At 43.3% G+C, this 12310-nt stretch overlaps 1 protein-coding gene across 1 annotated transcript; it reads left to right on the top strand.

Annotated features, from left to right (window-relative positions):
- The first annotated feature begins 3897 nt into the window (after nucleotides 1-3897).
- Nucleotides 3898-8019, top strand: DNAJC28 (DnaJ heat shock protein family (Hsp40) member C28). The gene is made up of 2 exons (XM_007113188.2): nucleotides 3898-4176; nucleotides 5453-8019. The coding sequence occupies exon 2, from the start codon at nucleotides 5484-5486 to the stop codon at nucleotides 6642-6644; it is 1161 nt and encodes a 386-aa protein (XP_007113250.1). The 5' UTR covers nucleotides 3898-4176; nucleotides 5453-5483; the 3' UTR covers nucleotides 6645-8019.
- Nucleotides 8020-12310: the final 4291 nt, after the last annotated feature.

The raw sequence follows: 12310 nt of genomic DNA, 5'->3' as shown, positions 1-12310 counted from the left end.
AGCACAGGCTCCGGACGCGCAGGCTCAGCGGCCATGGCTCACGGGCCCAGCCACTCTGCGGCATGTGGGGTCTTCCCGGACCGGGGCATGAACCCGTGTCTCCTGCATCAGTAGGCGGACTCTCAACCACTGCGCCACCAGGGAAGCCCCTATTTTCTTTTTTAATATATTTATTTATTTTGGCTGCAGCAGGTCTTCGTTGTGGCATCTCCGTTGTGGCATGTGGTATCTTTAGTTACAGCAACTTCTTAGTTGCAGCATGCATGTGGGATCTAGTTCCCTGACCAGGGATCGAACCTGGGCCCCCTGCATTGGGATCTCAGAGTCTTAACCACTGGACCACCAGTGAAGTCTCGAGCCCTCACTTGCTTTAGTCAAAGTGTGAAACTACATCTGAGAGTACAAAGAGAAAAGAGGTTACTTTTGTAGTGCCATGCTTCTTGCAGTAGCTCAGTGAAGTATTTAATATAACTATAAGGTAAGAAAATTTGTTTTGTGGTAACTTTTTAAAAATATCACACATCTATTTCCCACCCACTCAGAAACAGAATTAATGATTAAGTTTCGGCGTGCTAACTAAATTCATGCCAATTCTCTACCCTCCCTTGTTTATGGGGAAATTTGTTTCAAAATGCTCAACTCTATTCTGAGAGCATGGAATTATGAAAAAGATGTTCCAGACTAGGAAATGTCACACACATCTAATCCAACACACTTTAATTTAAAACCAGCCCTTATGTGTAAGATTATACTACAACCCATCTGACAAACTGGAGGTAATAATTAGACTTTGTGGAAAATAATAGATTGAGGTTCAAGCATGTTGATTTGAATCATGACATAACCTTAAAGTGGTTAACAATTTTATATAGAAAATGAACAGGTTTTTAAAAGTCTGTGGAAGTACTTCCCTGGTGGTCCAGTGGTAAAGAATCTGCCTTACAATGCAAGGATGCGGGTTCGATCCCTGGTTAGGGAACTAAGATCCCACATGCTGCGGGGCAACTAAGCCCGCGCACCACAACTACTGAGCTCGCGTGCCTCAACTAGAGCCCGTATGCTGCAGACTACAGAGCCCACGTACCCTGGAACCTGCGTGCCACAACTAGAGAGAGAAAAGCCGCACACCACCACTAGAGAGAAGCCCATGCACTACAATGAAGAGCCTGCATGCCATAACAAAAGATTCCGCATGCCTCAGTGAAGATCCCGCATGCCACAACTAGGACCTGATGCAGCCAAAAATAAATAAAACAAATTATAAATAAATCTTAAAAAAATAGTCTATGGAGTTTAAATAAGCGAGGTAGCATGATCACATTAAAAATGCTAGTCAACCAGGAATTCCCTGGTGATTTAGTGGTTAGGATTCGGCGCTTTCACCGTGGCCTGGGTTCAATCTCTGGCCGCGGGAACTGCCAACAAGCAGCACAGCCAAAATTAAAAAAAAAAAAAATGCTAGTCAACCTATGTGTTTGGTTCTGACTCTAAATTTGATCCTCTGATCACATCTTATAATCTTTAGGACTGTTGACAGCAGAGTACGCAGGCACCTTCTACAAGGAAAAGAACTAGGACTTCACTGGTGGTCCAGTGGTTAAGAATCTGCCTGCCAATGTAGGGGACACAGGTTCGAGCCCTGGTCCGGGAAGATCCCACATAGCCACAACTACTGAAGCCCACATGCCTAGAGCCCATGCTCCACAACAAGAGAAGCCACTGCAATGAGAAGCCCGCTTGCTGCAACTAGAGAAAGCCCACAGGCAGCGACAAAGACCCAACACAGCCAAAAAAAAGAAAAGAACAGAACTATATTTTAATTCTTTTATTTTTTTTTCTGTTTTAATGAGAACTATATTTTCAAATGGTGGACTCTTTCTGCCCATAACTAAACTGAGGAAGACCTGCTGACTTAAAAGTCCATGGGTTGGGGATTCCCTGGCAGTTCAGTTGTTAGGGTTCTACGCTTCCACTGCAGGGGGAACTGGTTCCATCCCTGGTGAGGGAAACTGATCCCAGATCCCACAAGCCATGTGGCATGGCCAAAAAAATAAATAATATTGTATCTATGTTAAATCTGCTGAATTTGATAACAGTGCTAGGATGATGTAAGAGAACGCCCTTGTTTTGAGGAAACAAATACTTAAGTACTTTAGGGTAAAGGGGCGTAAAACATGTAATTACTTTTAAATACTGAAGTACTTTGGGGTAAAGGAACATAATATACGCAATTACTTTTAAATACTGAAGTACTTTTGGGTAAAGGAACATAATATATGCAATCACTTTTAAATAATTCAGAAAGAAATACATACATGGAGAAAGAGAGAAAATGGTAAAGCAACTCTTGGTAGCTGAACCAATACCAGAAACTGCCTACCTCCACCATTTCATATACATAAGAAAAATAATCCCCCAAGTCAGTTAGCTAATTTACACTTTGCAGCTGAAAGCGTGCTTTACTGATAACTCAGCTGACTCCAATTCACCTTCTACATGTACAGAATCACACTATAGAATTGACATTCTGAAAACAGAAATGGACTTGAGTCCCAGTAACTTACAGAGTCTAGTCACTTAACCAACTCACTTAACTGCTCGCGGTTAAAGTATAGTTACTTATAAGATGCAAACATCAAAATGGCATTTGGGATGAGTACATTGTAAACTGCAAAGTGCTATATAAGTACGGGTAGTTTCTAAAACTGTGTTTGTGCTTTTTTACCCTTTTATACCTTTGTTTAAAATGTTGGCTAGAAGAGTTAAAACTTGTAGAAACATTTTCTTTCGCACAGGAGTTCTTCTATGCTCATTGTTTGCTTATAAGGAAATACTTCTGAATAAGAATTTAACCATTTTCTGCACAGCTACATAGAAGGTAACAAATTATTACACTGTCTATGACTCAGAAGCCTTTCTAGGCTAGTACCTATTTCTGGCTTCTTTTAGGAGACACAATCATAACAAAAATATTTAATGTGCCAGGCATTGTGCAAAGTGGCTTACATACATTGTGTTATTCTCACAAAAACTCAGTGAGTTCGATGCAATTACTATTTCATCATCAGTAAAATGGGGAAAACAATAGCAATTACCTCACAGGTCTGTTGTAAGGATTTGAAAAGACTACACATAGAGCATTTAGCACAGCGCCTGGCCAAAAGTAACTGCTAAATACAGTTTACCATTTGTTGGTACCTTCATTTTACAGATAAACACAGAAAAAAGGCAAGTGTAAGCAACAGGATTTTCAACCCAGGTCTGACTCCCCAAGTTTCTGCCGCTTTCTTTCTTCTTTCTTTCTTTACAATTATCTCCTCGTACAGTAGGGGGAAAAAGTAAATCCCCATGATGGTGGCTGAACTTAAAGCCAGGAAACACCTAATTTAATTGTCTTCGACTGTGCTCACCCCCTACCAACGCCGGGCAGAGTGAGCTACTCACTACGTTCTCGAACTAATGAAAAACTAGGTTTCTAACCCGGGTGAGCTAGATCTTTCTGGGCTGGGTAGTTTCCTCGTCTCTGAGCTGGTGTCCCCGGCTGCAGACCCGAAGAGGCTGCTCAAGTCCTGTTCGGGGAAACGGACTTGTCTTCCCCTCCTCAAAAAACAATTTACCGAGGGCCACTGCCCTCCGACCCACTAGGACTTGAAGGATCCCAACCTACATTCGCCTACGATAACTCCTATATGTCTCCACCACCTCCACGGCTACATTCTCGAAGCCCAGCTCGCCCCGCGCCTTCCTCTTGGCAGACACAGGCACAGGCGCGCGGCAGAGTTTTGCGCGCACCGCACTTCCTGGCAAACTACAGCTCCCAGAATCCCCGTCGATCGATCCACCTCCCACTCGAGGTGGCGGCGGAGGCGGAGCAGACTGTCTGGGGCGGGGCGTAGCCTCTCGGAATGTCCTGCTCGAGTCCTCTTGGGAAGAGTTCGTTTTAAAAGAGATTCTGGGGTTCCCTGGTAAGGTAGCACATCTGTTTCTATTAGGTATAATACTGCCCTCCGCACCCCGAGGGTTCCCTCAGTGTAAAACGCAGGTGGTCTAGTCCAGCGGAGACACTTGCCCCCGGCCACCGCGGGGAAGCCTGAGGAGTGACGGGCCCATCGCTCACGCATGCGCACAGGCGTAGCATGGGGGCGGGAGCCGCTGAGTCCCTTCCCAGCGTCTGAGGTGAGTAGGGGGCGGGGCGGGGCGTGTCCCCCGTTGGGACTGACCACTCCCCCGCTACGGTCACAGTTCGAGCAATCACTACCATACCAATCAGCTCTGAAACTCCCAGACCCCAATTGTCCGGAAAATTGGAGTCGCCAGGAGCTCAGTTTTAGCGTTTAAACATCAAAATCCTGTTTTCAGTTAAACCACTTACAGCATTTCATTGTCATTATCTGTGTACAAGACTTCTCCTCTACTATACCGTGCTTCTTTTTTTAAAAATAAATTTATTTATTTATTTTTGGCTGTGGTCGGTCTTCGTTGCTGCTTGCAGGCTTTCTCTAGTTGTGGCGAGCGGGGGCTACTCTTGGTTGCAGTGCACGGGCTTCTCATTGCGGTGGCTTCTCTTGTTGCAGAGCACGGGCTCTAGGTGTGCGGGCTTCAGTAGTTGTGGCACGTGAGCTCAGTAGTTGTGGCTCATGGGCTCAGTAGTTGCGGCGCACGGGCTTAGTTACTCCGCAGCATGTGGGATCTTCCCGGACCAGGGCTCGAACCCGTGTCCCCTGCATTGGCAGGCGGATTCTTAACCACTGCACCACCAGGGAAGCCCTATACCATGCATTTTAAAAATAATAGCTAACGTATTGGGAGGCCTCACCTTTCATCTTGGTTTTCTGGCATGCGGCAGATAGCTCCTTCCTAACAAGCTGTAGAGCTTAAAGTCTTTTGGACACTTGATTCTATTCAATTTAGTGGCAGACTAGGTACATACTTTGTCATGTTCTCTGATTGTTTCACATAAGTCTTCTCATGACAAGACTCCTTGGGATGATAAAGACAATGATACACTCACTAACTAAAGAAATGGTGGTGCCAATGAAGTTTATAATCTGCTGGGGATACAGACAATTAAGCAAGGGGCTTATTGTGCTCTAACCCTAACCATTTTGCTTACACCTTGCTATGGGACTTGGTTATGTTGCTTAACCTTCTGGGCCTACATTTTCTCACAAAATGAGAAGATTGGACTAGATGATCTCTGAGAACTTGACAGCTCTAAAATTCTGTGGTTAGTTAGTGAGGAGTAGAATCCAGATTATATCACAATATGTTAATGCAAAGCATCATCAACTTCCATTTCTCTGCTAACATAAATGAAATATAGCTATAAGAATTTTGGCAGCAGCATTAGAAAGAACTACCCCTTGTACTGTAATTTAATCCTTATTGCTGAAAGTATGAATTTAGCTGATAATACAACTGTCTTCACCCTATATTTTTTGTCGTTTTATAGATCATTGCTAGGAAGAACTCTGGGTACAATAATGAACACAGTGTATGTGATGATGGCTCAAATCTTAAGATCTCACCTGATAAATGCTTCAGTGATTCCTAATCGAATGAAAATGGGTCCATATCTTGGTGTCATTAGAACTAGAATGATGTCAACTCATAAATCCAAAAAGAAGATGAGAGAATATTATAGGCTGCTGAATCTGGATGAAGGATGCTCTGCAGATGATGTCAGGGAATCTTTTCATAAGCTTGCCAAGCAATACCATCCAGATGGTGGCTCTAGTACTGCTGATTCTGCAACATTTATAAGGATCGAAGAAGCTTATAGGAAGGTGCTTTCCCACGTGATAGAACAAACAAATGCCAGACAGAGTAAAGTTGAAGAAACAGAAGAAGAAGAAAAAAAATTCAAATATAACACACCCCAACACCGGCATTATTTAAGTTTTGAGGGTATTGGTTTTGGGACTCCAAGTCAACGAGAGAAGCAGTATAGGCAATTTAGAGCAGACCGTGCAACTGAGCAAGTGATGGAATACCGAAAGCAGAAACTGCAAAGCCAGTATTTCACCGATAGTGTAACTGTTAAAGATGTAAGACACAGTAAGGAACAAAAGATAACTCAAGCAATAGAACGTTTGGTGGAGGATCTCATTCAGGAATCAATGGCAAAAGGAGACTTTGACAATCTCAGTGGGAAAGGAAAACCTCTAAAAAAATTTTCTGGCTGTTCATATATTGATCCCATGACTCACAACCTGAACAGAATATTGATAGATAATGGATACCAACCAGAATGGATCCTAATGCAAAAGGAAATAAAGGATACTATTGATCAACTCAGAGAGGCAATTTTAGTGTCAAGGAAAAAACTTGGGAATCCAATGACACCAACTGAACAGAAACAGTGGAACCAAGTTTGTGAGCAGTTTCAAGAAAGCATCAAAAAACTAAACAAGCGAATTAATGACTTTAATTTAATTGTTCCCCTTCTGACCAGGCAAAAAGTCCATTTTGATGCACAGAAAGAAATTGCCAGAGCCCAGGAAATACATGAGACCCTTATAAAAACACAAGAAGTCACAGATAAAAACCCAAATAACTTTGATCAGGGAGAAGGAGAGAAAACACCTGGAGTCAAGACAGGTTTCTTTAACTGGATGAATGTGTGGCACTTTATTAAAATATGACCATCTCGTCGTTCACAGAACTGCCCCCAATCATTTTCAGTAGTACTGACATCACACATAGAGGCTGAGATTTCTTTCTATAACACAAGAGTCTGAGAACTGTGTGCCTCTGTACTTTTCACAAAACAAGTCACATCTCCAGTGATGTGTAGATGAGAGAGCTGTAAGAAACTAAGTCAGAGAAATATTCAACCAGCTTTGCTCTGAGGATATAGCAAAACAAGAGGAGAACTTACTTTTAAGGAAACAATTTAATACATTTCAGAGCATAAATGTCAGTCATCAGGTGAAAGGAGTTAGGAAAGGGACTCAGGCTGGGAATCATAAAGGGTATTCCAAAGTCTTAGTGCAGTTTTAAACTCTAATAAGTTAAAAACATTTGCTGTTTGCCATCTTCAAACATAGGTACTTCAACAACAACTAAGAATGTATCATGAAAGGTCACAGAATGAAAGAAGTATGGAATGTAGGCAACTAAACCTCCAAATGATGTATGTTTTCCACAAGTTTGCTGCATTTATATACCGGAGGTTATTAAAGCACTAATTTTTCTAAGCCTTTTGGGACATTCTCTATATGGTTGGAAATGTTTAGATCAGAAAATTAGCCTAGTGGAGTTATGACACTCTTTTTTATAAAGCCCTTCTCTCTGGGTACTGAATAAAGAAACCACCAAATATCTTGGTTGTACTTTTTCCTGCCTAACTTCATGAGCCATTGGCAGCACAGATCCATCAGCCAAGCTAGCTGATTTAGCTTTTCTAGAAATAGACTCCAGTGTCCACTTTTAAAGAGTTTGAAAGTATTTTCTGACCTTTCAGAGGTGGGGGAAAAAAGATCCTTGGGCTCAATGGAAACAAGATTTCACTTTTGGCTTCATCTCTAATCAGAGTTGAAATGTTAGGTTTACATAAACCTACCTGAAGCCTCTCTTTGTTATGTATCAAACTCCCCAGAGGCTTTTTCAGTGATGTGAAAATCTCAGTTTACTGTCTTAGGGATCCAATTTCCTGTCTTAGGAACCCTTTAATAAACAAAGATAAGGTGCCCACTTGCACCTTTGGCAAATGACAGGAGATTGACATCCATGAGATTGTGTCCCAACCACTTTCAGAAAGCTCTGACTTCTTTAGGTTTGTGTAACTGCCTTATTCACAGAATCGGGCAACTAGAGGATAATGGAGAGTGATCAAAAGGAGCAGGTCTGTTTCCTTATTTAATTCGGAGCACTGTACTATGGAAGTGCCTCAGAAGCATGTCACTTGCCCCTCTGATTTTGGAAGAACACGTTATTTTGTAAAGTGTGTGATAGTTAAATAAAATTACATCTTCAAAAGGAAATTTCAGACCTTTCTGCTTACATTATGGGGCATTAATTGACATATGTGATTACTTTACTGAATGAGTTATCATTAGCTTCTGCAATGGTATATTATTCTAAATACAATTGTGAACAGTGTGAAATAAGAGTTTATAATAAAAGCTATAGTTCCAAAACATTTTAGAAGGCTATGATTCTGTGAATCTTGTTAAATATTAGAATTAGATATATGATACCTAATTACATTGCAGCAACATATATGAATGAAACCATTTTTGCTATTAGATAATGAGAAGCAAAGTTATCAGAAAACTCCAGTAATTCCTAATTTCAGCACAGCACACTTTATGTTTGTAAATGTCTATATTAATAAAGTTAATAAGGTTAATAAAGTTAATTTTAATGATTAAAGTTAATTTTAATGATTGTTCTATAAACAACTAATAGTAATAAAAAGTGTACTTTTGCCTGGCCATCTAAGTTAATCTTTTTTATCTTTTTTATGGATAATGTTAAAACTGACTGAGACATGGACTATTTTTTTATTTGAATATTCTTGTTAAGAAGGCAAGTTTGCCTATGTAAAAACAGATTCACTTATTTAAATAACGTAACTTCCAGGCCAGAAAAAAAGATTTGGGCCGGTTCATTGGAATTTGTGGAATCAGAATCTGACACTTACCTCTGTTTTGATGTATTGGGTTAGCCAAAAAGTTTGTTCCGGTTTTTCCGTAACGTCTCGTGGATGTTGGTGACCCAACAGCTTGAGGATAGATCCTCAGATCACAGGTCACAGGCTTTTATCTCTGAGCTGTGTCCTTGTTCTGTGTGCTTAAGGTTTGGCCTCAGTCAGTAGTCTCTCAGGACTATAGTATTAAGTTCCTGGATAGAACGACTACATTATTATTCATTTTCTTCATCGTGCTCCCAGGATATAGCCCTGCTCTTGGGGGTACCCTTCCTAGAGATGGGAGTCCCCTGTAACGTTGTCTGTATGGCTGGGGCCATAGTTCCCTGCTACCAGCTGCCTGAGTCCCCATCCCTGGGCCTCAGCCACCTTCTGGGACATTTCCAATACCTCTCAGGCACAGCTCATGCTGATTTGCCTGTTCCTAGAAGTACTGATTTTCCTTTTCGCCAAAGTTCTGTTCATTCAACATATGGTTACTGAAGTCCTGCAAGGCAATCCACCATTCCACCATCTGGATTCTCAGAAATCAGTAACGGGGGTGGGGTGCAGCAAAAGGATGCCTCACCCCCAAATGTAGCCCTCAGATACTTTGCTTGGTATTCCTGCTGCCACTGCAACCCAGCTCCAGGGGCGGGGGCTGGGCGGGGGTACTGGGCTTCCTCTCCTTCTCTGGCCTAAGGGCAGACCCGGAGGTGTTGTCATAATACCTCTTGCCTGGCTGAGACCAGACTGGAACATCCAAACACAGCTTTTCTCAAGGCTCAGGGATGACAGAAAAGAAAGGAAGACAGTCCCTAGGATGGGATGATCCAGCTTGTGACCCTCTCCAGTTTGCCTCTGAGCCCAGTCCCCAGCCTGCGGGGGAGGGAAAGAGCACACCTCTCTTCCACTTTTGGCAGGGCCCTCAAGTGCCCTCAACATGCCTCTCCACCCCCAAATCTAGCCTAGGAAAGTAAGGTCTTAAGGCAGGGGTCCCCAATCTCCGGACTGCGGACCAGTAGCGGTCCGAGGCCTGTTAGGAACTGGGCTGCACAGCAGGAGGTGAGAAGCGGGCGAGCGAGCGAAGCTTCATCTGCCGCTCCCCCTCGCTCCCGATCGCTCCCCATCGCTCCCCATCACTCACATTACTGCCTGAGCCCTGAACCATCCCCTGCACCCCCCGCCCCAGTCCATGGAAAACTTGTCTTCCACAAAACCGGTCCCTGGTGCCAGAAAGGTTGGGGACCGCTGTCTTAAGGGACTTCCTTTACTGCCAAGACTGATTTCAAAGGTCTGGCTTCCTGTTCAAAGACCCACATCTTCCCTAGGTGATTGATGTCCCCCCGGCCCCACTAAGTGGCAGGTCCTACCTGAAGGTTTCAACAGGACAGATAACATCTGAATACACCTCCAGTAAGATTAACATTGTTACAAGAGACCTACTCACAGTTGTGTGTGTAAGGGGTGGGAGGTCTTCTCTGGTGCACCTAGAGGACCTTGTATTGAGGAGCATATGGTCCAGTGGTGACTTGGCTTTGGCACTTATAGCTGGGCCTCTGTGCTCTCTGTGGTTTTATCCTGCAGGGGAACCTGGTTCCATGGCCTCATCCTCTCAGTTCCTCCATTCAACCACAGTTTACGCCATGATTGGCCCAGCCGAGCCCCAAGATTCCCAGTGAGCTTTGCTTAAATGGATAGTAGACAATTGTTGTACTTTTGGTTGCCCATCATCTTCCAAATAGTCCACGCATATTGATATGGTATCTGTCATTCATCTGGGGAGGATGTGGTTCTTAGCACAGGAAGTCAGACCTTTGAAGTTGGTCTTGGCAGGAGAGAAAATCCTAGTTCACTTAAATATGCTCAGAAACGGGTGCCTGACCTAGACTGCCAAGCCTTGGGAGACATGTGTTCAGAATGAGGCATGGGGGAAAATGTGTTGGTTCTCTGTGAACGTTCCACTTGGCTGGTGCAGGAAGGCAGTGGCTGCCAGGTGGAGCTGCTGACCCAGAAGTGGCGTCAATGTTGGTGGCAGTGGCACTCAAGTTCCTGGCTTCTCGTGCATGGTGGCCACAGCCATTCTTGTGTTTTTTTCACCAGCCCAGTTCTTCAGTGTGGTTTTAGGCATTGTTCCTGGAAACAACCTTGAGCCACTTTCTCCACCCGCCCCAAACTTCCAGTGTCCTTTAATAAATCCCTTTTCTGCTTAATCCAGCTAGAGGCAGGACTGCCATTTGCAACTAAGAAATATGACTGATACAGATGAGATCATGGGAATTTCATGGTTTGGGGATAAACAGGCACTATACACTGGATTGTAGGACCTGGGGCACGTGGACTCATCAAACTTTCAGCTCTGCCACTTTGTAGGTGTATGATCCGTGAACAAACCTCATGGACCTACAGGTTTCTCAGGTGTAAACAGGAATGCTTCTTATGAGGATTCAATTATCTATTGTATGTAAAGAATCCCGCGTGGTTAGTGAAATGCAATGAGCACTCCATCCTAAGTATTAAATTATGTACCCTGTTGTGCTAATATAATAATAAACAGAAGTTCTTATTATTTTTAAGATTTGTTGAAAAAAATGTTCCATAGTTCTTCTCTTGGGAAAGTATTGATTTCAAAGGAAATCTTGCCAGTTTCAGTCAGTTTCCTGCATTGACTGAAATTTTTCTGTCATGTCTTCAGCTAGCTGCAGGCTTTAAAGGAAAACGTAGAAGCCAGTCAAGAAAGACCACAAAGCCAGTCAAAAAAGACCATTTGTATGAAAAGTCCAGAGTAGGCCAGTCTACAGAGACAGAAAGTAGATCATTGTTTGCGAAGGGCTGTAAGGAAATGAGTGACTGCTAATGGTGACAGGTTTTCTTTTGGGGGGTGATGAAAATGTTCTGAAATTGACTGTGGTAGTGGTTGTACAACTCTGTGAACATAGTGAGAACCATGGAATTGTGCCTTTTATTTTTTATTTTTTTTATTTTTATTTTTTTGGCCACACCACACGGCATGGGGGACCTTAGTTCCCCGACCAGGGATCAAACGTGCGCCTCCTGCAGCGCAAGGGCGAGTCTTAACCGCTGGACCGCCAGGGAAGTCCCAAGAACCATGGAACTGTGCCTTTTAAAGGAGTGAATTTTATGGCATATGAAAGCTTTTATTAAGAAAAGAAAACAGTAAAGGACAATGCAGAGGGGTTCTGCTTTTGGTAGGCTGCTTGCTACTTTTCTATAGGCAAGAAATGTCTTCAGAAGCATAAGAAATGAGAACTATTTTATTTTATGTTTTAATTGTTTTTTGAAGTTTTAAATTTTATTTTATTTATTTTTTTATACAGCAGGTTCTTATTAGTTATCCATTTTATACATATTAGTGTATATATGTCAACCCCAATCTCCCAGTTCATCACACTCACACACACACACACACAACCGCACCACCACCCCCCGCCCCGAGAACTATTTTAAATTGTGTTAAGCAGAGAACTGACTGCCAATGTTTTTTTGTGTGTGTGTGGTACGCGGGCCTCTCACCGTTGTGGCCTCTCCCGTTGCGGGGCACAGGCTCCGGACGCGCAGGCCCAGCGGCCATGGCTCACGGGCCCAGCCGCTCCGCGGCATGTGGGATCTTCCCGGACCGGGGCACGAACCCGTGTCCCCTGCATCGGCAGGCGGACT

This window comes from Physeter macrocephalus, unplaced genomic scaffold (assembly GCF_002837175.3).
Source record: "Physeter macrocephalus isolate SW-GA unplaced genomic scaffold, ASM283717v5 random_1147, whole genome shotgun sequence".
NCBI lineage: Eukaryota > Metazoa > Chordata > Mammalia > Artiodactyla > Physeteridae > Physeter > Physeter macrocephalus.
Note: the sequence above shows the minus strand (reverse complement) of the source record. Positions and strands in the feature narration are given on the sequence as shown.

Bases quoted from the DNA above. Each gene is read 5' to 3' on its own strand.
- DNAJC28 (XM_007113188.2), top strand. From the start codon at position 5,484: ATGAACACAGTGTATGTGATGATGGCTCAAATCTTAAGATCTCACCTG.